General features: G+C 38.3%; 1 protein-coding gene and 1 non-coding gene across 3 annotated transcripts in view; both read right to left on the bottom strand.

Annotated features, from left to right (window-relative positions):
• The window catches only part of ZSWIM5 (zinc finger SWIM-type containing 5), a 231,536-nt gene that overhangs the window by 40,470 nt on the left and 163,561 nt on the right, over positions 1 to 27,505 (bottom strand). For both annotated transcript variants that reach the window (XM_023631131.2, XM_070260069.1), the window contains 3 exons: positions 23,232 to 23,588; positions 8,882 to 9,030; positions 6,864 to 7,014 (listed from right to left, as the gene is read on the bottom strand). In XM_023631131.2, the coding sequence (XP_023486899.1) occupies positions 6,864 to 7,014; positions 8,882 to 9,030; positions 23,232 to 23,588 (657 nt within the window). The remainder of the gene's footprint in view (positions 1 to 6,863; positions 7,015 to 8,881; positions 9,031 to 23,231; positions 23,589 to 27,505) is intronic.
• LOC111772624 (U6 spliceosomal RNA) lies at positions 22,286 to 22,392 on the bottom strand. The gene has a single exon (XR_002806628.2). It is a non-coding gene; the product is annotated as a U6 spliceosomal RNA (small nuclear RNA).

The raw sequence follows: 27,505 nt of genomic DNA, 5'->3' as shown, positions 1-27,505 counted from the left end.
ACATATTGAATGAAGACTTTACATTTCTGGCGGACAATTTGAGGGTTAAATTAATGATAATGACAGGAAAATGTGCAACCTCCCTAAAAGCCAAACAACAAACAAATTAATTAATTGGATTAAGTAATTAAGTAATTAAAGTGATTAATTCTTGAAGGGAAAAAAAGTTGTATAAGAATGTAAATGTATATTAGTATTCTTCATGATTGTGCTACAAATAATGCAGTCATGTGTCACTTAACAATGGGGTATGTGCTGAGAAATGTATCATTAGGTGATTTCGTTGTTGTACAATCATAGAGTATACTTACACAAATCTAGATGTTAAAGTCTACTACACGCTTAGGCTCTATGGTACTAATCTTCTGGGACCACTGTCATATATGCAGCCCATTATTGATCAAAACGTCATTATGTGGTGCATGACTGTATTTATATACTCATAATAATGTAAACATTTAATATTGATTTAACCCCAAATCACAATATCACTATTTTGGGAGAATGAGGGAAAGTTAATTGTATGAGCACATGTATGTATCAGGTGCTAAAGATTCAATGAGAATGAGATCTCTCATGAGATCCCTTGTCCCTTCTGCCATGTGAGGTCACAGAGAAAAGGTGGCTGTCTATGAACCAGGAAGTGGGTCCTCACCTGACACCAAATTTGCTGGTCACTTGATCTTGGACTGTCCAGCCTCCAGAAATATAAGAAATAAATTTCTGTTGTTTATAAGTCACCTAGTCTATAGTACTCTGTCATAGCCCAGCCCAATAGTCCAAACAGACTAGGAGAAATTTGTACCAAGAAGTGGGGTGCTATTCAGATAAATACCTAGAAATGTGGAAGCAGCTTTGGAAATGGGTAAAGGGTAGAGGGTGGAACAGTTTTGAGTTGCACGCTAGAAAAAGACTATGCTGCGGTGAACAGACCTTTAAAGATGATTCTGGTGAAGTCCCAGAAAAGAAGACAGCTGTCTCAATCTCCTTAGAGAACACCCGAGTAATCCTAAACAAAATGTTGGTAGAAATATGGACAGTAAAGGCCATTCTGATGAGGTCTCAGATGGAAATGAGGAATATGTTATTGGAAACTGGAGGAAAGATGATCCTTATTATAAAGTGGCAAAGAACTTGGCTGAATTGTGTTCATGTCCTAGTGTTTTGTAGAAGGTAGAACTTGCAAGTGATGAAATTAGCTGAGGAAATATCTAAGCAAAGCATTCAAAGAGCATCCTGGTTCCTGTTGACTGCTTATAGTAAAATGTGAGAAGAGAGAAATGATTTAAAAATGGAACTGTTAATCATAAAGGAAGCCGAACTTAAAGATTTGGAACATTCTCAAGCTATCCACATTGAAAAGAATGAGAAAGCCTGTTTGGAAAGAACACTAAGAGTGTGACACTTAGAGAAGTAAATCCTCATCTTTCATTGTAGGAAAACAAAACATACTATCTAGAATTAAAAAAATCAAGAAAGGACAGTTATTTAGAAATGTGGAGGTATATTAGAAAAAGCAGATAAAAGAATTAAAAATTGCTCTTTCTGAGAAGTGGGAATTGGCAATGTGAAGGAATAGGGCAAGGAAATGCTGTTTTTTATTATAAAGTTTATTTATTATAAAGAACTATTTGACATTTTAACCTGTATACAAGTATTACTTCATTTAAAAAGAAGAACAAGAGATAAGTAGGAGTTCTTTGGGCAGAGAGATGGAGGGAGGGTGTACACCCAAACAGGGGAAAGGACATAAGCTAAGGCAAAGATGCTCTCAGGCGTCATTTTGGTCCGTTTGGATATTTAGTCTATTAGATGTTTTTTCCTTTTGGTGGAAAATTTTTGTAATCCAGGATGTTAGCTTTCAGTCCTTCAGGGGGAGTTCCTACCATATGAACACCAGGTGGCAAGAAATCCTTAATATGCAGGTACAGGAGGTAAAAAACCTGGAACATTGCCACAGTAAGAAAGATGAACAGATATTCAAAGCATAAAAGAATTCCTTTCTCCACTGTCCGGATTTAATAATTCTAAAGGCCTGTATAAACTTCATGGAAAAAATTATTTCTTCACATTGTAGTTCTTCCCTATGGTATCTGTATTACACTGATGGTTCTTCTAAAATTAATGCGCAGAGGGCTGGGGGCCCACCCCCCAACAAACAAAAAGATATGAAAATCTCATCATTTAGGATGAGAGGAAAGGAGTGCTAACAACAGAATTCTGAGGAAACATCAACATCTAAGTGATGAGCAGAGGAGAAGGAGAAATAAGCAAAAGAGAAAGAAAGAAGAGAGATGGAAGAACCGGCAGAAATTGGTGACACACAAACCAATTACAACGTTTCATGTGGCAGAATGTCAATATTAGTAACAAACATTTACTTTACAGTTTAAGAAGTGCTTTTCATTGATAGAGCAGTAAAATATTTTCACATTTGATCTTCAAAAGTAGAATGAGAACCAAAAAGAGGCCATTAGATTTGGCAACCAGATGGACTCTAGTGACCATATAGATGGCAAAATCAATAGGATAATAGGAACAGAAAACAGACTGGGTGAACTGAGAGAGGCTTAAGAAGTAAAAAAACAGGGCGCTAACTCTAGTCGTTAAGCAGTTCCTATTTCCCAGGCATTTAGATATTAAAAAGGGGATTCCTAGAAAGTGAGTATATATACTTTCACCTATAAATTAAAAATGAATTTTGTCTTATTAATTAAGTCCTTATGAATTTGTTTCAAAAACACTCAGAGACCATTACATCTCTAGGAAAGAGCCAAAGCAAAAAATCCTGCAGTTGTCTGCATATAATAGCACTATGGGACTGTGTTACCAGTATCCAAAAGCATATTTTCCAGCAACTTAAAAAAAGTGTCAAAAACTCTAATCAAAAGTAGCTATTAAGGAAGTTAAAAATTTACATAATTATTGTATGTTAAGTATAATAATAAAAAGATAGCTGTAATTTCTTTCTTTTTATGGGCTAGGCATTATATTAAGCACTTTATATACATTATCTCACTCATTCCTCCAACTCTGAGGGTCAGTAGGTCTTGGATTGGGTGTAGGGAAGGTAGAAACAGGGGGCACCAAGGATGATTCTCAGATTTTCTTCTTGCATAACATCTGCTGCTGTGTATTGAGATGGGGACAACAAGGAGAAAATCAGGCTTTGGCAGGAAAATTAGGAGTTTTGTGATGGTTATGTTAGTTTGACATGTTTTTTAGAAGTGGTGGGAAGCTGGACACTAAGTCTAGAGCTCAGGAGCAAGGTCAGGGCTACACACATAAATTTGTGACTTACCTGCATCTGGATGGTATTTAAAGCCATGGGACCGAATATGATCACTTAAGTAGAGAATGTAGAAAGGCAAGTGGGTGCTGTGGAGTACTCAATATTTAGAAGGGCTAAGGAAAGGCAGAGGAGCCTGCAAAGCAAACTGAGAGAAAGTAGCCAGGAATGTAGGAGGAAAACCAGGAGGGTATGGGGTTATGGAAGCCAAGAGAATAAGTTTCAAGAATGGTATGACCAATTTTACTGAAAATTGCTAAGAGGTCAAGTAAGATAACAACTGAGAAGTGACCATTGTGTCTAGCAATATGGAAGGCACTGATGATTTTAACAAGAGCTACTTCAGTAGAGGGGCAGCAATGAGCAAGGAGGCTCAACTGTAGTGGGTTCAAGAGAGAATGGAGGTGAGGAAATGGAAAGAGTGGCTGCAGACAAGTTTTTCCAATAGTGTTGCTTTAAAGGGAAGAAGAGAAATGGGGTGACAACTAAAGGAGGATGGGAACATCAAAGGCACTTTTCTTTTTTTTAGATTAAAGATATTAGAGCGTATTTGTATGCTGATGGAACTGATCCAGTAGAGAGGGAGAAATTAATGATGCCAGAGAAAAGAAATAACTGCAGGAGCAAAATTCTTGAGAAAAGGAGATGGCATAGGACCCAGAGCAAATATGTAAGAATTGGCCTTTGATGGGAGCAGAGATACTTTATAGATTTTTAACAGAAAAGAAAGCAAAGAATGTGTGTATAGACATGGGGAGATGAGAAAACTTCATGTCTGATTGCTTCTATTCTCTTTGGTTCAGGGATAGAAAGTAGTGAGCCCACTCCTCTAAATTCCTGCAAACCGTGCCTAGGCCCTCCCCTGGTAAGCAACTCGTGACCTGCAAGGAGCCCTCATGGTAGTCAGGGGAAGCACGAATGCACTGTGCTATAGTACCTGTCCCAATAAGGCTTCTCTTAGTGCAGTGGTTCTCAAAATGTGGTCTCTGGAACAGCGACATCAGCATCCTCTGAGAATTTGTTAGAAATGCAAATTATCAGGCCCCACTCCAACCTACTGAATCAGAAACTCTGAGGATAGGGCCCAGCAATCTGTTTGAACAAGTATTCCAGGTGATTTTGAGAGGTTTGAGAACTACTGTCTTTGCAGAATGCTGACAGTTTCTTGGAAGATTGATATAGCAATTTCTTAAGATATGAAAATGTCAGAAGCAAGAACTTTCATGATGAACCCAACTATATAACAGGAGATTTAAAAGCACTGGGAGCCAGCTCTGCTTACTTCTTCTCACCTACCTTTGCCCCAAAGTCCAAGCCCAATTCCATAACTGTCACAGAAATTACTCCAAGAGCTTCAGGCCTCAGATAAAATTGACTCTCTGAGAAAGGCTAATTTCAAATTCTTAAGAAATATGCCCTTTGGGGGGAAAAATACATAAGACAGAATTGAGGGAGATGTTGCAGAAGGATGTTTGATTTGGAGTCAGATTGTGGTTCTAGTGTTAGAGCCACCACTTACTAATGTATGACCTTGAACAAAATACTTAACTTTTCTGAGCTCAGTTTTCTCATCTAACAATATGGAGATGCCGATGTCTTACCCTGGAAGGGAGTCCATGCCTACAATCCCTTCTGAGGAAAGAGTCTAGAAGAAGTTTCCAAGTTGCCATGCATTGTGTCATGTGACTCTAGTCACAACTGGTTGGAGCAGTAGCTTTAGACTAATAGTGCAACATTCCTGTACTTCAGAAAGTATGACTGTGCCACGGCAGAGACAGTTTTCTATAATTCTTTACTTTATTCTGTACCCAGAAGTAACCAGAGCTCTCTGATTCTTTGCAATAAACACACAATTACCTCATAGGGTTGTTATGAGAATTAAACGAAGCAATGTGAACACAATCTTTAACACAGAGACTGGCACATAACATTCAATAATGTAGTTATTCATTATTAATGAGAGCTCCAAAGCCATTAGTGCTGTAGGTGATATCAAAAAGCCTCAACACCCAAATCAAAACCCCACACTTAGCAGCCCCAAAGTAACTAAGTACAGTCCCAGAGTCATCAAGCCTCATTCCCCAAAGGTTTTCAGCCCTATGACTATAAAATATATGCTGCAGGGGCATCAGTCCAGAAGAACTCACTGCAATCCCAGCTGCAGTTTTGCTCGTGCGATTTTGTACAAGAGGAAAGTCTGGTGTTGCTCTTTGGGGTGGGGGCAGTATGGAGGAGCTGTGTTAGAGCCTTTAGAATATGCCATGGAGAACTTTTTCAGTATAACCCAAAAGTGAGGCCGTGATTGGATGGTGAGTTCAGGGTATGTAAGATTTTGAAAACAGGAAAAGGAGTTGAGTATTAGCATTGCAAAACTGGCCCTGGAGCAGGGGAATGATAAAGAGAAATGACAACCAAAGAAGATGACCTTGATGAGGAGAATCCAGAACAGAGAGGCCATTCAAGAGGCCACAGGTCTAATTTAATCTACAAATCCCAAGACCCTCAACCAGACCATTGGTGATGGGAAATAAAAAATGGGAATGGGGGACTGGGCCGGTGGTGCAGTGGTTAAGTACACATGCTCCACTTTGGCAGCCCAGGGTTCATGAGTTCAGATCCCAGGTGCGAACCTACACACTGTTCATCAAGCCATGCTGTGGCAGCATCCCACATACAAAATAGAGGGAGACTGGCATGGATGTTAGCTCAGGGACAATCTTCATCAAGCAAAAAAGGTGAAGATTGGCAATGGATGTTAGGTCAAGGCCAATCTTCCTCATCAAAAAAAAAAAAAAAAAAAGTGGGAGTGGACATTAATTGCATTTTGAAGGTTGAGAAATCAAATGAAGTTGGTGACTAGATGTAGGGAATGAAAGAAAAATGAGTGCTTGACAATAAATTTGGTAGAGCAAAGAATAATGGTACCAATGCCCCAGTCAGGGAAACAGTTTTTAGTAGAAGGCCTGAATTCATTTTTTAATTTCTCAAGCTTGAGGTGATCAGGAGATTTTCCAATGGAAATGGTCAAAGGGAAGCTGGAACTGGAACTGGAACTCAGATAATTGGAAAGAAGATGAGGCTGAGATCATCATAGAGGTAACCTCTAAAACCATGATATTTAAAAATAAGTTCTCAAGGGAGTATAGAGAAAGAAGAATAGAAGCCCAAGGCCCAAGTCTTGGAAACTGCCCTATGTCTAAGAGGTATGTCTAGGAGTGATAAAGAAGAGCAGACCCAGGGAAAATGAGAAGAGTGAAGCTGATAAGTATTTGGCAAGCCAGGCTAGAGCCATGGAACAGAAGCCAAGGGAAGAGGTTTTCTCTCAGTAAAGTCTTCTATATGGTAACATCTGGAACAGAATGCTGATGTCAGTAGCAAAGCACAGTGCTGTGGAAGCAACACAAGTGAGTTCAGAATTATTCTGGGTGGCCTCTGTAGAGTCTAAATCTTCTACCAGTTGGACTAGAGCTCACTTAGCAAGATCCATGTAATGACTGATGGCAAGTGTTCACTAAGACTGTTGCCAGAGGGCAAGCTGGTAGGACAGAGCACTTCTCTGAGATATAGGACTTACCTAGCTCATCCCAGAGCTGCCTGCACTTATCTGTCATGCTTGTCCCTTGCTGCCTCCAGAGTGTGAGTCGTGGGTCGGCCATAAACTGCTCAGTTATTAGCGTCAGCATCCTGGCTCCATTGGAATCTCTCATCCGCAGCATCTCTCGAACCTGACACATAAGGAGGGGAAAGGGGGTTGGTGACTGCATGTCATAAAAAAGTAGGAGAGGGGCTGGGCTCATGGCTGAGTGGTTAAGGTTGCGCGCTTCGCTGCAGGCGGCCCAGTGTTTCGTCTGTTCGAATCCCGGGTGCGGACATGGCACTGCTCATCAAACCACACTGAGGCGGCGTCCCATATGCCACAACTAGAAGGACCCACAACGAAGAATATACAACTATGTACCGGGGGGCTTTGGGGAGAAAAAGGAAAAAAATAAAATCTTAAAAAAAAAAAAAGTAGGAGGAGAGGAATGGGAAGAGGGGCAGGATAATATGAAGTATCTAAGCACAACACATCCAAAGAGCCAGAAAGAAGGCCTCATATTCTGTAAACAAGTTCTCTGCATGTATTAAGAAAGCCTGCTGTGCACAACGACATACCATTTCACAACCACTAGGATGGCTAGAATCAAAAAGTCAGATAGGGCCAGCCCTAGTGGTCTAGTGGTTAAGTTTGGCACACTCCACTTGGGGAGCCTGGGTTAATTTCCCAGATGCAGATCTATACCACTTGTCTGTAAGTGGCCATGCTGTGGTGGCCACTCACATATGAAAAGAGGAAGATCAGCAACAGATGTTAGGTCAGGGCAAATCTTCCTCAGCAAAAAAAAAAAAAAATAATAAATAAATAAAAAATTCAGATAACAACAAATGTTGACGAGGATATAGAGAAATCAGAACCCTAATACACTGTTAGTGGGAATGTAAAATGATGTAGTCATTTTGGAAATCAGTCTAGCACTTCCTCAAATGATTAAACATAGAGTTACCATATAACCTATCAATTCTACTCCTAGAGAGAAATGAAACATATGCGCACAACAGAAACTTGTACAAGAATGTTTATAGCAGTTTTATTTATAATAGCCAGAAGGTGGAAAAATCCAAATGTCCATCATCAGACAAACGGATAAACAAAATGTGGGGTATCCATACAATGGAATATTATTCAGTCATAAAAAGGAATGAAATACTGATCCATGCTACAACATGGATGGCCCTGGAAAATATTAAGCTAAGTGAAAGAAACCAGTCACAAAAGACTACCTACTATATGATTCCATTCCTATGAAAGTCCAGAATAGGGAAATGTATACAGACAGAAGGTAGATTAGTGGTTGCTTAGGGCTGGAGGAAAGGGACATGGGGGATAGGCTAGTGATAGGTAAAGGGTATGGAGTTTCTTTTTAAGGTGATGAAAATGTTCTAAAGTTGACTGTGGTGATGGCTGCACATACCTGTGAATATACTAAAAACCACTGAATTGTACACTTTAAATGGGTGAAGTATATGGTATGAGAATTATGTCTCACTAAAGGTGTTAAGGAGCAAGAAAGAAAGAAGAAAAGAAGGAAGGGAAGGGGAGGAAGGAAGACGAGGAAAGAAAGAAGGGAGGAAAGAGAGTAAAGAAAGAAAGAAGGAGAGGAAGGGAGGGAAGAAGGAAGGAAGGAAGCAAGGAAGAAAGCAAGCAAGCAAGCCAGCCTGCTGTGAGAGCCCCCAGTTCCAAAATGCTAAGTCTCTTCAAGGCCTCATCAGGCAGCCTTGGGGTCAAAGCAGAGGGAAGGCAGCTTCATTACTAAAACACTCAGCAATGCTAACTCATTCGGAGAGTGAAACAGAAGGAAAAGGACTACCAGGGTGAGGTAGTAGGGCTCCCTGGATGCAATCTGCTCAGGTCTGCTCTCATGAGCCCCTCCCACTAGTTTTCAAGCATTCAGTATAGCTAGGTCAAGTGAGCTAGCTACAATGCATGAAGCCAGAAGCGTGGTGAGCCCAGTTTACTAAAGAAAGTAAAAAAAATACCTTTTCATACCTTACCTTGGCAAACATTGAATTGAGCTGCTTTCCAGAACCATAGTAACCACCCTGGGAGAGAAAGAGCTTCACTTGTTCTTTCACCTGTTCTTCATCCAAATGCCAACAGTTCTCATCATCAATGCTGGCTCCAGCTGTGGGGTCAGGGGCACCTGGAAAGGAATGGGAATGGTGAAATGAATCCTATTTCATATGCTACACATTCAACAAGAGGGGCATTCTGTGAGTATACTCAAAAATAGATGGGTATTCTGCCTTAATCTGGGCTTTGTCAACTGGGCGGTCCCACATAAACATAAGAGATCTAATGCTAGTTTCATGTTCACTTAAGTCTCAGTTATATCCTACTCCAAGGTCTACAAATACCATCCTCGGGGAAAAAAGCCCAGACGGAAATACACAAATATGAAAACAGTGATGTATTTTTTTTCCTAGGAAGCTGACATTATTTTTTATTCTTTTTGACTTTCTATGAATAAGCCTCAAAGTACACACATTATTTTAAAATAAAAAATGCTTTCTTACAAAATAAAAAATTCTGTTTTTAAAGTTCACTATAAAATCATAGCTTTTCAAGTGGAATCAACAGCTCTAAATTTCTAGACACTTTCCCCCTAAAGAACAGGGAGAGTTGCATACAGGGTGATATGATTTTATAAATGTATACTCAAAATATCTCTCATATCTGGGCTCACCTCAACACCACCACTTAAAAAAGTTTTAGTTATTTATGCAGCCCTCTCCTGTAGCAGCCTGTTAGCTCCTTGCTCACAGTTGAATCCACAGTTGAATCACCTATAGCACAGTGCTGGTAATATGACAGGCACCTAGGAAATATGTGTGGAATGAAAACTGAATCTCACCTTCTCAAAGACAGAGTCCTGTGATAAGTTTTTAGAAACCTTCCTCCAAGTGACAAAAGACCGTAAGTCAACACCCTATAGGTGTGGTCATGCAACAGGTTACAAATTCATGTCATGTTTAATCAGTCAGTCTACCCTTCTTGTCTCCCTATATCAAAGCCCTGCTTAAATAAAATCCAGGTCTACACAGAAAAGCTGCTCTTCTGCTAAGCTTTTTTCGTACATCTTATTCTCCAGGGAATCAGGAGGGCTCACACATTCATTTACTCTACAAATACTAATTAACACATAAGATCTTACAGTTTATGGTATTTGCTACTTTTCTTCAAATGTATTATTCTAAACACAGTTCTGATCATATCACTCCCTGCTCAGAAGTCGTTAGTGATGCACTAGTCTTACTAAATTGTCCAAATGCCTTAGCTTGGCATGCAAGTCCCTCCATGCTCAGCCCCTATCCTTCATTTCTAGCCTTGCCTTCTCTATACTTATGCTACGTTTCAGCTAGCAACTTAGTGTTCCCAGAAGTCAACCACATTTCCTTATGACTTTACTTATGCTCTTCCTTTTACTTCCCTCCCTCTCCCTGCAACCTGTTCCTTGGCCAAAAAACAATACTTCTCATTGTCAGTATTACCTCAGCTTTAGAGTCAGGGCTGCAGTGAGAAACGGAAACTATAAAATAAGTATACGGAGAGGCTAACACTGCCAAGGTTCATTCACTGCTTAGTCCACCTGTAGGAGGGGCTCTTTTTTGCCCCCTTAGTGAATTGGCCGTATATCCCATTGCCACCTGTCAAAAGTATGTCCATCTTACACATATGTGCACATAAAGTGCTTCTTAGCACTTTATTATTACTTCTCTTGAAGACCTGTTGCATTTTTGTTTTACATTGGAACTGTGCATTTCTCATATATTCCCTAGTAAATTAAAGTTTTTTAGAGTAGGGATTCATTTTTGTACCTCACAGTGCCTGGTTCATTACAGTACTGAATTAGTATTTATATAATGAACAAATATAAGTCTCATTGGCCATCTAAATTTAAGCTCCAAGTGGGAAAATAATATATTCTGCACTTCTTTTCTATCCCCAAAGTGGCAAAGCAAAACAAATATACTCCTTATTCTTAAATATTTGTTATTAACAACCATTTATTGAGTGCTTCCTACATGGCAGAGTCTAAACACTTTTTATACATATTCCACTAGAATGCATGCTCCTGAGGGCATAAATCGTTTGTTTGCTGATATATCTGCAATGGGTGTAACAGTGCCTGGCACATAGTAGGTGCTCAATGAATATTTGTTGAGTAAATTCCAATGAACTCATAACAACTCTATGAGGTGGTATTACTATGCTAATTTTAAAATAAAAAAACTAAAGCTTATACAGGTAAATAAGGTAACAGATGGAAAGTGTATGAGCCAGGATCTATATGTTGGTCTCTCTCCAAAGTCTGTGTTCTTCACTATAAGGACATACTTTGGTCTCAAGCCTCATATTGTTGTGATTCATCAGCTGGTTTCAGGCCCCTGAATGTAAGTTGGATGGTGTGTCCGAAGATAGTCAAATCCTTTCTTGACCTATTCTTCTACACAGAATATAGGATTAGTTAGAATAATGCATTTTCTCCATATTGAGGACAATAGAGTTCTCACCAGTATAGTGATTCTCAAATGTTTAAATATAGAGAATAAATCACTTGGGGTCTGTGTTAAAAATGCAGATTACTGAGTCCCACCTCTAATGATTCTAGTTTTCAGTAGCTCCATAGAGACAGAACTGAGATAAATGAGATAAACTGGGTATAAACCAAGGAATGGGCCTTGGAGTATCTTGTTGCTGAGGATGGAGATGAGGAAAGAACGGCAATGGTGCTACAAAAGCAAGAGGCAGAGACGGTTCGAATACAATTCTGACCCTTGGGTGGTTCAATTAGGATATGAAAAAGCAGGAGCAGGACCCAGTCTCCCAGGGGAGCTGGCCTTAATCAACTGGCAGGAAGTGTGTAGTGAGATCACCTCTAAGGATTTGAAGGGGTATAGAGAAAACTGGAGAATCTTTTTGGCCCAAGTGGAGGTAGTGGCAGCAGCTATGGAAGAAATAAGGCATAGTTTATAAACACCTAGTATGTAGACTATAAAACACTGCTGGAATAGGGCTAGGATAAGGCAAAGCCTTGAGAGTTACCAACAGTGACATTTCATGTAAAACTTCAAAAGGGTTTGTTTATTTGATAGGAAAGGAAGGAAGGTAAACTGTGTAAATGTTTGCAGGTCTACAATGAACCCAGGAGACAAGAAACTGAGCTGCCAAAATGGGTGGCTGCAGAAAAGAAGGGAGTTAAGTCAATATGTGAGGCATCCAGGTAACAAATTTTAAGGACTTGGTGTGACTGCTGAAGGAATCAGAGTTATCTGGGAGAGCACGAATTGGCAAGAGGCCCAAAGAGGATTTTCTAAGACATTTTCATTTATTCAACCAATACTTTCTGAGCATCTACTATGTGCCAGGACCTGTGCCAATACTGGATGTACAGTGGTAAACAAGGCAGATATAGTCCCTGTCCTTGTGGAGCTGATAGGCCAGTTGGGGAAAGGGGTATTAAGCAAATAATCACACGTGTACATATCTGGGTGGAAAGAAAGACGGATCAAAGAAGTTTTCCCTGAGAAAGTGACATTTAAGTGAACACCTGAGGAATGAACAGGAGTTAGGGCTGGCAGAGAGTGGAGGAAATACTGTGTCTATTTTTTGTTCAAAAAAACATGAAGTCATAAGTTATTGTGGTAATTAAATACATCTATAATAAGGGGGAGAGGATAGGAAAAATATTCCAAAGAAAGGGACTATCATGTGAAAACATAAGCAAAAGTCAGCTCATGCAAGGTTTTGTAGGCCACATGAAATTTGGATTTCATCCTGAGAGCAATAAGAGGCCACTGAAGGATTTTAAACAAGAAGAGATATGACAAAATCTGGAGTTATAGAAAAGTTACTTTGGATGGCTGTGTGGAGAATGGAATTGAAGGGAGCAATAGTGGATATGGAAAGATCAGTTAGAAGGCTACAGGACCAACCTAGGTGGGAGATTATAGTGGTTTGATTTAGGGTGATGGCAGTATCAATAGAGAGAAGTGGAAAATGATGAAATATACTTGGGAGGTAGAATTAACAGGTCTTGCAAATGTGAATTACATGAAAAAAGTGTTAGGGATAACTGCAAGGTTTCTATCATGATCCAGTGGCTAGATAGTGATGCTATTTATTGAGCAAGTTTGGGTAAGCAGATAAATTTACATTTGGAGATGTTGAACTTGGGATGTCTCTGTGATACAGAATAGTCACTTGGATATAGGAGGAATAAACCTGTGAATCACAGTTCATAGATGGCATTTAAAGTCAAAGACGTAGTTGAGATTATCTACATTGATCATGTAGAATAATAAGGGAAACTTAAGATTAATCCATAAGAAATGTCAACATTAAAGGTCAGATAGTAAGAGGAGGGTACAGCACTTAGGAATGAATGAACAAGAACAGAGATAATTTTAACGAGATAAACTAGGCCTGAAGTTCACAACCAGCCTCTCCAGCTGTCCACCTCACTAACTCCTAGGCAAAATCTTAAAAGAAAAATCCTTTGGATAAAAAAAAACCATAAAAATGTCCCTATATATGGTTAGAATATTTTAGTCTTTTCATAAAAAGAGATGAGTATGAAACTAATTCCCCTTAGTAGTGGTAAAGTGGACCCAGTCAATGTAAATGACACTTTAATGTTATAGTGTGAAATTTTCCAAAGGACTATAAGAGAAATGGTAACAAGTGAAGATAAAATAGAAAGGATGTTTTATAAATAATAATGAAACAAACCATCACATGGGTTGAGGCTCCAAGTCAGAACTGAGGCTGTAACCAGGAGACCTGTCCAGAGGAAACTATTAAGTCTGTGGAACCAATTTTTCTTTCATTCTTAAACATCCTTTTTTAAATTATAAAAATAATAACATGTTTATTGTGGAAAATATACTAAAGCATAAAGAAAATAAAAACCCACCTATAATGCCACCAGCCGTAGATTACCATTATTAATATTACAGTGTATTTTCTTCCAGTCCTTTTGCCCTATGCATATATGTATGTGTGTACACATATGTGCACATCCACTCACTGCTTTTTAAATTAAATTAAAATTGAAATATAAATTATGAAAAGTGCATAAATCTTAAGTGGATAGCTTGATGAATTATCACATAGTGATTATAACAATGTAACTACCACCAAAGTCAAGAAATAGAATACTACCAGCATCCCAGAAGCCCCTTTGCAAACACTATCTCCTTTCCCCTTCCCTCAAATTAACCACTATCCTGACTTCCAGCACCAGGGATTTGTTTTTGAACTTTACATAAAAGGAATCTTACAAGATTTATTCTTTTGCATCTGGCTTCTTTCATTCAACATCATAAGATTCATCCAAATTTTTGTGTTTAGCAATACTTTATTTTCATTGATGTATAGTATTCCATTATATGAATGTATCAATTTATTTAACCATTCTACTGTTGATGGACATTTGAACTATTTCTATTTCAGGCTATTACAAATTATGTTACTCATTTCCATTGGGTAGACATCTAGAAGAATTTCTGGGTCATGGGGTATGCATATGTTCAACTTTAGTTAGATGATGCCAAACAGTTTCCCAAAGTGACTGTAACAATTTATACTCCCACCTGCAATATATTAGTCCCAGTTGCTCAATATCCTCACCAACACTTGATACCAATAGTTTAAAAAATTTAGCCATTCTGGTGGATATGCAGTAGTATCTCACTGTGGTTTTAATTTGCATTTCCCTGATTACTAATTAGTTAAAGTACCTTTTAATATATTTATTAGCCATTTGGATATCCTTTTATCAAGTGCCTTTTTGTGTCTCTTGTCCATTTTACTATTTGTAGGGGTTCTTTGTATATTTAGGCTATAAACCCTTTGTCAGTTATAGGTATTAAAATATCTCCTCCCACTACTTTCTGCCTTTTTCATCTCTTAATAGTGCCTTTTGATAAACAGAAGTTTAACATTTTTAATGAAGTCCAATTTATCAATCTTTTCCTACTTCAGAAATTTCTTCCTACCTCAAGGACATGAAGATATTTTCTCATTTATCTCCTTTATGCTTTATTATTTCACTTTTTCCATTTATAACTATAACCGATCTCCAATTGATTTTTCTGTATGGTATGAGGTAGGAATCAAGTTGTTCCCCCTACCCCACATGAATATCTAATTGATCCAGCACCATTTATTGACGAGATTCTTCTTTTCCCATTGCTGGGCATTTAGTGGCATCCTTTCACTTTGGAAACTCACGTTTTTGTTCTAGGAAATTTTCTTCAATTACTCCATTGATGAATTCCTTACCTCTGTTTTCTATTTCTGGAACCCCCATTATTCAAACATTGGAATTCCAAGACTCATTCTCTTAATTATGAACATCGTTTTTTCTCCTATTTTTCTTCTTTTTGTCTCTTTGCTCTAGTCTATAGGAACTTTTCTTACCTTTATTTTCTACCACTTAGTTTTATAATTTTTTTGCCAGTATATTGGTAATATTCTTTAGTTCCTTCTGATCTGTGAATTTGTTTTCATAGCATGGAGTTTTTATTTCATGGTTGCAATATCTTCTTTTTCCTATGATGATATTATTAATAATTTTTCAAAGTTTTCTTCTCTCTGCATAATCTCTATTTCCCCCAATTGCCCTTCTATGTTTGTTAGTTCTGGTCTGTATCTTCCACAATATTCAATACTGTTGACCATTTGCTTCTTAAATCAATTCTATACTGACTTCGACAATAACTTGCTAGCTTTTTCTCATTTCTCATTCTACTTTGCTAATTCCTACACTGGCTCCTGTTTCATCACCTGTATATGCATGGCTATCTTCATTCAACAAACCTTCATTATTTTCCAGGTATCATGCTTGGTGATGGACATTCATAAATTTCTAATACATGGTTCCTGACCTGACTCCTCAAGTTATGTTACTTTTCTTTTGGTATCTAATCTCTCTTCATGGATAATCAGCAACTGAAGCCCTGCCAGGATGCTGTATGCCAGAGAATCTCAAGGTATAGAGTTACTGGAGCAAATCACAAACAGAGCATGGAGCAGTGGTAGACAGAGAGTTGGAAAGATAGTCCCAATTTTATCACCAATCCAAAGAGGATAAGGCGAAGTCTAGTTAAAACTACACATTGGGACTAATAAAAGAAAAGGTTTCAGGGAAGTAAGGAGCAGAATAATGCCTGGATCCATTCCTGGGATTAACAGAAGGTAGCTAGCAGTTTTAGAAATCTTATTCCTGCTTTTAAGTTTGTTTTGGTGAGGAGTAGGGTTTGAGAGAGAGGAGAAGGAAGATGTTCTAAGTGTTTAAAGATTTAGCAAGAAGAAAGAAACATGACTTCAAATATCATCTCAATGCTAGTAACTCTAAAATTCTGACTTCTGTCCTCAGTTCTAGATCAGTATATCCAAATGCCTATCAGAAATCTTTACCTAAATGTCCTACAAGCACATCAAACTTAAATTGAATTCATCTTCCTCCTAAATTCATTCCTTCTCTTATGTTCCCTAAGTGAATGACAACATTATCATCAAATCCATCAATGCAATCCTAGCTAGGCATTCTGGAATTGTTTTCTCTCATCTTCCTCTTCTTCACTTCCCACTCATCCTACACACCTGGATGTTGAATCCAGTCCGTGTTACTTCTAAGATATCTCCATTTCCACCCACCCCCTCCTATTTTCAGTATCACTGCCATATCAGCATGGTTATTAGAAACAGATTAGGAAAGGCCTTGTGGAATATTAGGGAACCTGGGGTAGAAAGCTAATATTAGTGTGGGATAAACACAGGTACAGAAGTATTAGCTCCTGGGGAAGGTTGAGAATCCTATCTTAAGTACAATGTGGCAATTTAAGCCTAATTTCAGACAAATAATAAGATCCTGAGATGGGAGGTGTAACAAGGGATAAAGGTTGCTTCAGCACAGCGGTAAAGAGGGAAGAGAGCTGTTTTGGTGACAGTAGTGGTGAACAAGACAGATATAATACAGGTCCTCAACCAAGGTGCTCAGTTCAAGAAAAGGCAAGAGAGCTTGGAAATAGGCAAAAATTCTGAGAAAGAGCTAGTGGGAATGCGGTATGAAAGCAGGCCACAGCCCAGCTGTTGGGGTAGAGCTGTATTTCTCTCTGGTGCTACAGACCTGGGGATGGGGCAGAACTCAGCTCCGTTAGAGCTCTAGACTTGAGGAGGCCAGAGAAGTAGAAAAGCCTCCCTGTGTGGGGTAAGAAGAGATATATAAAGCTACTCTTTAACAGTATCACTCAAATAGAGCTCAGTTACTATGTAAACACAACGACTTTGAGTATAAAGCAACAGAAGATTATTTCTGCTAGCTGGCAAGAGTTCCTGGAGGCCTGTCTGTCTTACTATCCTTCCTTCTGAGGAGTGGTGAGATTGTGTGTAGGAACTGATTAGTTCTATTGGACGACGGGGAAAGGCAGGTCCTTTGGCACATGGACTACAGTATTATACAGGCCATCTACCTGGTCTCACTGCCTCTTTTATTACAGTAGTACCAAAATTATCTGAGAAAAATGGAGAGAAAGTATAGAGAAGCATAAAAAACTTGAGTTCTGGGGCCGGCCTGGTGGAGTGGTGGTTAAGTTTGCGTGCTCTGCTTCAGCAGCCCAGGATTTACAGGTTCGGATCCTGGACGCGGGCCTAGCAGTGCTCATCAAACCATGCTGTGATGACATCCCACATAAAACAGAGGAAGACTGGCACAGATATTAGCTCAGAGACAATCTTCCTGAAGCAAAAAGAGGAGGGCCAATCTTCCTCACACACACACACACACACACAAACAAAACTTGAGTTCTGAAGTCAGGTGAGCCTGAGTTATAAATAATTTCCTTATTTATAAAATGGAAATGGTTATAATACCTACCTCACAAAGTAGTTCTGAAAACTAAATGAACTATATATGTTAATATATTAAAGTCCCTTGCATGATGCCTGGAACATAGTAGGACCTAACAAACAAAATGAAAAAATGGCTCATACATCTCCTCTTCTCAAAATTCTTCAATAGTTTCTTGGAATTAACTCTCTACAACCTGGCTTCATTACAAAAGCAAGCATTTATTTCAGATTTTGATGTCTTTTCTAAGATTATAAACTATTCGAAGGCAGGAACCATGTCAGTTTTTTTTTTAAGGGTAATTTTATTTATTTATTTTAGGTGTTTTTTGTTTTTTTGGTGAGGAGGATTGGCCCTGAGCTAACATCTGTTGCCAATCTTTCTTTTTTTAAAATTGGGGTCATAAAAGTTTATAACATTGTGAAATTTCATTTGTACATCATTATTTGTCAGTCACCATAAGAATGTGCCCCTTCATCCCTTGTGCCTACTCTCTAACCCCCTTCCCTGGTAACCAATAAACTGTTCTCTTTGTCCGTGTGCTTATCTTCCATATCTGAGTGAAATCATATGGTTCTGTCTTTCCCTGTCTGGCTTATTTCGCTTAACATAATACCCTCAAGGTCCATCTACGTTGTTGCAAATGGGACAATTTTGTCTTTTTTTATGCCTGAGTAGTATCCCATTGTATATATATACACCAGATCTTCTTTATCCAGTCATCAGTCGATGGGCACTTGGGTTGTTTCCATGTCTTGGCTATTGTGAATAATGATGCAATGAAGGTATGCATGCAATGAATGAGGTTGCTTTGTATTGTTGGCTTCAAGTTCTTCAGGTAAATATCCAGTAGTGGGATGGCTGGGTCATATGGTATTTCTATTTTTAATTTTTTTGAGAAATCTCCATACTGTTTCCCATAGTGGCTGCACCAGTTTGCATTCCCACCAGCAGTGTATGAGGGTTCCCTTTTCTCCACATCCTCTCCAACATTTATTTTTTGTCTTGGTGATTATAGCTACTCTAACAGGTATGAGGGCATATCTAAGTGTAGTTTTGATTTGCATTTCCCTGATGATGAGTGATGTTGAACATCTTCCCATGTGCCTATTGGCCACCTGTATATCTTCTTTGGAAAAATGTCTTGATTTCCTCTGCTCACTTTGATCAGGTTGTTTGTTTTTTTGTATTCAGTTGTGTGACTTCTTCATACATTTTGGAGATTAACCCCTTGTCAGATACATGATTTGCAAATATTTTCTCTCAGTTGGTGGGTTGTCTTTTTGTTTTGATCCTGGTTTCTTTTGCCTTGCAGAAGCTCTTTAGTCTGATGAAGTCCCACTTGTTTATTTTTCCTTTTGATGCCCTTGTCCAAGTGGACATGGTATTCAAAAAGATCCTTTTAGGACTGATGTCAAAGAGTGTACTGCCTATATTTTCTTTTAGAAGTTTTATGGTTTCAGGGCTTACCTTCAAGTCTTTGTCCATTTTGAGTCTTTTTTTGTGTATGGAAAAAGAAAATGATCTACTTTCATTCTTTTGCATATTGCTGTCCAGTTTTCCCAACACCATTTATTGAAGAGGCTTTCCTTTCTCCATTGTATGTTCTTGGCTCTTCTGTTGAAGATTAGGTGTCTGTAGATGTGTGGTTTTGTTTCTGGGCTTTCAATTCTGTTCCATTGACTTGTGTGTCTGTTTTTGTACCAGTATCATGGTGTTTTGGTTACTAGAGCTTTGTAGTATATTTTGAAGTCAGGGATTGTGATGCCTCCAGCTTTTTTCTTATTTCTCAGTATTGCTTTGGCTATATGAGGTCTTTTGTTGTCCCATATGAATTTTAAGATTCTTCGTTCTATTTCCATGAAGCATGTCTTTGGGATTCTGATTGAGATTGCATTGAATCTGTAGATTGCTTTAGGTAGTATGGACATTTTAACTATATTCCAATCCATGTGCATGGAATATCTTTCCATTTCTTTGTGTCATTATTGATTTCTTTCAGTAATGTCTTACAGTTTTTACTGTGTATGTCTTTCACCTCCTTGGTTAAATTTATTCCTAGATATTTTATTCTCTTTGTTGCAATTGTAAACGGGACCGTGTTCTTGAGTTCTTTTTCAGTTAGTTCATCATTCAAGTATAGACATGCCACTGAGTTTTGTAAGTTGACTTTGCACCCTACAATTTTGCTATAGTTGTTGATTATTTTTAATAGTTTTCCAATGGATTTTTTAGGGTTTCCTATATATAAAATCATGTCATTTGCAAACAGCAAGAGTTTCACTTCTTCCTTGCCTATTTGGATTCCCGTATTTCTTTTTCTTGCCTAATTGCTCTGGCCAAAACATCCAGTAATATGCCAAATAAGAGTGGAGAAAGTGGGCACCCTTGTCTTGTTCCTGTTCTCAGCAGGATGGCTTTCAGTTTTTCCCCACTGAGTATGATGTTGGCTGTGGGTGTGTCATATATGGCCTTTATTATGCTGAGGTATTTTCCTTCTATACCCATTTTATTGAGAATTTTTATCATGAATGAAGGTTGGATCTTTTCAAGTGCTTTCTCTGTGTCTATTGAGATGATTGTGTGATTTTTATTCCTCATTTTGTTGATGTGGTGTATCACATTGATTGATTGGCTGATGTCAAACCACCCCTGTGGCCCTGGTATGAATGCCATTTGATCATGGTGTATGATCTTTTTGATGTATTGCTGTATTCAGTTTGCCAATATTTTGTTGAGGATTTTCTCATCTATGTTCGTCAGCGATATTGGCCTGTAATTTTCCTTCTTTGTGTTGTCCTTGTCTGGCTTTTAGATCAGGGTGATGCAGGCCTTGTAGAATGTATTAGGAAGTGTTTTGTCTTCCTCAATTTTTTGGAATAGTTTGAAGATAGGTAATAAATCCTCTTTGAATGTTTGGTAGAATTCTCCAGAGAAGACATCGGGTCCTGGACTTTTATTTTTTGGGAGGTTTTTGATTATTGTTTCACTCTCTTTACTTGTGATTGGTCTACTCAGACTCTCTATTTCTTCTTGATTCAGTTTTGGGAGGCTGTAGGAGTCTAAGAATTCATCCATTTCTTCTAGATGGTCCAATTTGTTGGCATCTAGTTTTTCATAGTATTCTTTTATAATCTTTTGTATTTCTGTGGTATCCATTGTAATTTCTCCTCTTTCATTTCTAATTTTATTTATTTGAGCCATCTTTCTTTTTTTCTTAGTGAGTCTGGCTGAGGGTTTGTCAATTTTGTTTATCTTCTCAAAGAACCAGCTGTTTGTTTCATTGATCCCTTCTACTGTCTTTTTTGTTTCAATTTCATTTATTTCTGCTCTCATTTTTATTATTTCCCTCCTTCTGCTGAGTTTGGGCTTTGTTTCTTCTTTTTCTAATTCTGTTAGGTGTAATTTAAGATTGCTTATTTGAGATTTTTCTTGTTTATTGATGTGGGCCTGTATTGCTATAAATTTTCCTCTTAAGACTGCCTTTGCTGCATCCCATATGAGTTGGTATGGTGTGTTTTCATTTTCATTTGTCTCCAGATATTTTTTGATTTCTCCTTTAATTTCTTCAATGACCCATTGGTTGTTCAGCAGCATGTTGTTTAGTCTCCACATCTTTGTCCCTTTCCCAGCTTTTTTCTTGTAGTTGACTTCTAGTTTCATAGCATTATGGTCAGAAAAGATGCTAGAAATGATTTCAATCTTCTTAAGTTTATTGGGGCTTAGCTTTTTTCCTAGTATATGGTCTATCCTTGAGAATGTTCCATACACAGATGAGAAGAATGTGTATTATGCTGTTTTTGGATGGAGTGTTCTATATAGATCTACAAAGTCCACCTGATCTAGTTTTTTGTTTAATTCCACTATTTCCTTGTTGACTTTTTGTCTAGAAGATGTATCCATTGATGTTAAGTGGGGAGTTGAGGTCCCCTACTATTATTGTGTTGTTGTTAATATCTCCTTTTAGGTTTGTTAATACTTGCTTTATGTACTTTGGTGCTCCTGTGTTGGGTGCATAAATATTTATAATTGTTATGTCTTCTTGGTGGAGTGTCCCTTTGATCCTTATATACTGCCCCTGTTTGTCTCTGTTTACCTGTTTTATCTTGAAGTCTACTTTGTCTGACATAACTATGGCAACACCTACTTTCTTTCATTTGCCATTAGCTTGGAGTACCATCTTCCATCCCTTCACTCTAAGCCTGTGTTTGTCTTTGGAGCTGAGATGTGTTTCCTGGAGGCAGCATATTGGTGGGTCTTGTTTTTTAATCCATCTGCCAGTCTGTGTCTTCTGATAGGAGAATTCAATCCATTTACATTTAGAGTGATTATTGACATACGAGGGCTTAATGCTGCCATCTTATCACTCATTTTCCAGTTCTCCTGCATTTCCTTTGTTTCTTGTCCCATGTTTTTTGGACTACCAATTAGGTTAGGTAGTTTTCTATGATGGTTTTCTTAGTTTTCTCCTTATTTATCACTTATGTCTCTATTCTAGTTATTTGTTTAGTGATTACCATTAGGGTTGTATAAAAAATCCTGTAAAAATATGGAATGCTTCATGAATTTGTGTGTCATCCTTGCGTGGGGGCCATGCTAATCTTCTCTGTATCGTTCCAATTTTAGTATATGTGCTGCCAAAACGAGCACAGGAACCATGTCTGTTTTATTTTATTTATTTATCTAGAGGAAGATTAGACTTGAGCTCCCATCCACTGCTAATCTTCCTCTTTTTCCCTGAGGAAGATTGGCCCTGAACTAACATCTGTGCCCATCTTCCTCTATTTTATATGTGGGATACCTGCCACAGCATGGCTTGATAAGTGGTGTGTAGGTCCATGCCCAGGATCCAAACTGGTGAACCCTGGGCTGCCAAAGCACAGCACATGAACTTAACCACTACTCCACCAGGCTGGCCCTGAACTATGTCTGTTTTATGCCCTCAACAATCAGCACTATTGCTTGCTCACAGTAGATACTCAATATATACTTGACTTGTTGAATGAATGAGTGAACACAGTATCTTTCTGCATCCACACACCCTCCCATTACATAGCTGATAAGCACAATGCTAACAAATGCTCTTTAGAATAACCCTGATGCTACGTAGGACCCTGAAATGTTACAGGAATTCTCCTATCCATCTCATTTCTTGATTGACACAAATTATTTTATACTCACTCTCACTTCTTAATATTCCAGGCTCCCGGGGACAGGGATTGTATGGACAAATAAAGTCCATAAACTAGATCAATATATAAGTTTAACATTCTCTGTCCTTTTTTGCCAAAACCTTTGTGAAGTAGACAGTGGACTGCTTTAAGAACAAAGAGTTCAATAGACAGTTGTTTGGATAGAATGAACTGATTAAGGTTAAGTGATTACAACTGCAAAAATATCCCAACCTCTAAACATGAAAAAATACATAAATAAATAAACATGCAATAAAGCCACAAAGATTTTTAGCAACAAAAATGTTGTACGATTACCGTTCACTTGGTTGATTTCTGAGTTGGAGGACAGAATCTCGTCTGCCAGTTTCTGTGCAGTAGGAAGAACTTCAGTGTGGTGTGCCGTGATTAAATATTGAATAAACTTTTGTAGCTGGTCCCTATTCATCTGGAAAAGGGTTTCTGAGATAGGAAGACGTAATTTGACTTGGTCTGGTTTACGGATCCTGTAGAGTGAGAGCGCTACCACATGAGCACAGTAGAATATGTCTTTGTTCCCACAGCCACACGTCACTGAAGTGATTTTGCATCGATCAAAACTGATTGCAACTTTGTAAGTCATTGCTGGTTCAGAAGTAGTAGCTGGCTCAGTTACTGTGCCACTGAGATGGAAGCCTAGGGAAACAAAGAAAGTGTCTTTAGAGATTCTGTAGTAAGAAACTTGAAGGTTTTCAAATATTCTGCATTTCAATTAATCAATTCAGAAACTATTGGCTGAGTATCTCCTATATATGTGGTAGGCTCTGCCACAGACACAAAGCTCAGTGAAACTCAGGTATTGCTTTTAAGGAACACACAATCTAGAAAAAGAGTCCTTATTCTGGAATCCATGAACCTCCTGAACTAATAAGAAAACCTTTTGTTTGTACATATGTTCATTTTTCTGGGGGGATAGTTCATAGCTTTCATCAGTCTCAAAAAGGTTAATAAGGAACCCCAAATAAGTTATGAACCTGTATAGTAGATTCAGAGATCTTTGTGGACAGAGACAAGTCTACATCAGTACAATCTGGAGTAAGGTGAATGCTATAAATGAAAGAGAAACCGAAAGAACTCCACAAGGAAGGACACCAGGAAGAACAAGGAAGATAAAGACAACATTCCTAAAACATACAATTCCAGAGTGTGACCATGTGGAATACTTAAAAGGTAAGAAACCTCATTCGACATGGAAAGTAGAGCTTGCTGCAGTGAGACTGGGCAGTGTTACACCTCTACTCACTAGCACACAGCACCAATAATTTTGAAATGTAGAGAGAATACATTAAGTTACAACTAAATCGAAAAAAGTCACATCAATAGCAAATTGATTCTATAATACTGTTTATTCTTTACTCTAAATATGATTCTTCTCCTTTGACAAAAATGTGTATTCAGCAAATCATTCAGTCATTCAACAAAAGTTTAATGAGACCTTAAGGATCAGACTGCTAGGCGTAGGAATACTAACAAAAAGGAGAGGAATATCAAATATTTGTAAAGCACCTATCATGTAGCAGAACTGTGTTGGTTCCTTTAGTAATTTACTGCAACAACCTTATGCAGTTGGTATTATTTTCCTTATTTTAAAGGTGTGTAAACTGAGGCTCAGAAAGGGTCAGTAATTTGCTTGCTAGCACCTCAGCTAGCAAGTGATAGACCTGGAATTTGGAACCAGATCTGACTGACTCCAAAGTTTCGTTTCTTTTTCTTTCTTTCTTTCTTTTTTTGATGAGGAAGATTGGCCCTGAACTAACATCTGTTGCCAATCTTTCTCTTTTTGCTTGAGAAAGATTGTCCCCAAGCTAACATCTGTGCCTATCCTCCTTCTATTCTGTATGTGGGATGCCACCACAGCATGGCTTGATGAATGGTATATAGGCTCACACTTGGGATCTGAATCTGTGAACCTCAGGCTGCCAAAGGGGAGTAGGCAAACTTAACCACTACGCCACCAGGCTGGCCCCTTTCTTCTATTTACACTACACTACCTCTAAAAGATGCCTTGACAAAGTCCCTATTGTCAAAAATCACAGACACATAAATAAATGATTACAATATGATGTGCCAAATGGTATAGTACAGACAGGAACAAAGGTAAGGCTAATTTCAGAGACTTTCCTACTTAACTGCAATGTGTACACTGTGAATAGGAAAGCAATTTTAAATAATTTTATACTTGTTGGAGAAATATTTATCAAATAATAAAAGGTGCATATATAAGTTTCAGAGCTACCATTGTGACCTGGTAGAATTAAAAAATGCAGAGAAGAAACTTTCCAAAGTTCAAGTTTCAGATAACTGTAGTTAATTAAAATAAGAATAAGACCCAGGGGCTGGGCCGGTGGCGCAGCAGTTAAGTGCACATGTTGCGTTTCAGCCGCCTGGGGTTCGCCGGTTTGGATCCCAGACGCGAACATGGCACTGCTTGGCAAGCCATGCTGTGGTAGGTGTCCCACATATAAAGTAGAGGAAGATGGGCATGGATGTTAGCTCAGGGCCAGTCTTCCTCAGCAAAAAGGAGGATTGGCAGCAGTTAGCTCAGGGCTAATCTTCCTCAAAAAAAAAAAGAATAAGACCCAAATTTACAAGCATACTCATAAAATCTGGCAAAATTAACACCAATATAGGGAGATTTAGGTCCAATTTAAAGAAAGGTGCAGATTACTGAAAAGTTAAGATTAGTTTCCAGAGCAAGAAAAAGATCAAAATTAATTTGTTATCTTCACAGCCTCCAGGTATACTTTTTAAACTTCACATGGGCCTTTTCTCAGTTAAACTTAGCTGCAGATTTAAAAATATTTGTCATTTGTTTAAAGCAAAGTAAAAAAGTTACATTCAAATATGATTAAGTATGGGTAAAACTGCTTTCACTTTAGAACTACGGAAGAGAACTGCAGGGTTGAGAAACAGCTCCTCTCCAGATTTATATCCACCAGACACCGCCAGAAGAGTAACTAGCAGAGAGCACATTACCTTATAAATTAGGCAGCCAGGATCTGCTATTTACTATGTAGTCTCAGGTGACTCACTTCACAACTCTGAGCCTCAGCTTCCTCTTCAGTAAAGTGGGGATAATAACACTTGTTCTGCTTCTCTCTCAAAAGTACTTTGTACAACTGTAAAATCTCCTACATGCTCTTATGCAATTTTTGTTAATGGGCCTCCATGTCAAAGAAACCAGAAACAACTTCCCCAGTGGCCAAGTTTCACAGTGGTTGAAAACCAGGTGCTAAGAAGGTACATTCTTAATTTCCCTTAGGCCACTCAGGAGTATTTGGTACATTCTTGAGAAATAACTTAAGTCCTGATAAAAAGAGACCTCATAGAAGGGCTACTTTAAAATTTCAAATAAGATAGTGATGTCAATGTGGGAAAAGCTTAGGCTCCAAGCCTCTGAATCTAAAAGGTGAGTATAAACATTTCTACTTGATCAGTTCAATGCTTTGGGGTACTTGGCCTGCAACACATCTCTGAACCCAATTCTCTCATTCCTCTCCTGCTTGAAAATGAATAAGAATATCAGTTAGATATGGGATAGAAACAATGGGTATCTTATTAAGCCGTAAGCCCCATGAGAGCAGGGCTGTCTCTGTGTATGGTTTATCACTATAAAAAACCAAAATCACTCTGGCTGTAATATGAAAAAAAGAACTATACCTCAGCTTCCATATTTTTAAGATGAGAGGCTGGTCTAGAAGACCTCCAAGGCTCATTTTAGCATAGACATATTATGATTTTCTAGTGACTATCACTGAATCTATTATTTTTCCTAGAACCAGCGTACTTTTGGGATTTAAAGAGTGCATAATAACAGCTAACCTTTATGAGTACCTCCTATGTGTCAGGCTCTGTTCTAAGTGCTTTACAAGCATTAACTCATTAAATTTTCACAATTCTTACAAAGTTGATAGTAGGTATACTGGTAAGTTTTATGTGTCAATTTGACTAGGCTAGAGAAGCCAGTTATTCAATTAAACACTAATCTAAGGTGTTGCTGTGGAGGTATTTTGTAGATGCCGCTAACATCTACAATCAGTTGACTTTAACTAAGGAAATTATCCTCAGTAATGTGCGTGGCTCTCATCCAATCAGTTGAAAGGCCTTACGAGCAAAACTGAGGTTTCTCTGAGAAAGGAATTCTGCCTCAAGACTGCAGCATGAGATCCTGCCCAAGAATCTCCAGCCTGCTGGCCCACTCTACAGATTTCAGACTTGTCAACTCCCATAATTGTGTAGGCCAACTCCTTGAAAGAAATTATATATATATGCATATATATGTGCATATATATATATATATATATATAGCCTACTGATTCTGTTTCTCTGGAAAACTCTGATTATTATTATAATTCCCATTTTATGTATGAGGAAATGTAGGCACAGTAGAAGTTAAGTAACTTGCTCCAGGTCGTTCTGGTACTAATTGGCAAAGTCAAGGTTCACACCCAGGCAGTTTGGCTCAAAAGCCCACACTCTTAATTATTTTACTATACTGCCTCTGTATAACACTGTGTTGTATGGCAGTCAATACCACATTTAACTTTATAAAC

The sequence above is a fragment of the Equus caballus genome, chromosome 2 (genome assembly GCF_041296265.1).
Source record: "Equus caballus isolate H_3958 breed thoroughbred chromosome 2, TB-T2T, whole genome shotgun sequence".
Classification (NCBI taxonomy): domain Eukaryota; kingdom Metazoa; phylum Chordata; class Mammalia; order Perissodactyla; family Equidae; genus Equus; species Equus caballus.
This window is presented reverse-complemented; position numbering and strand designations above follow the sequence as displayed.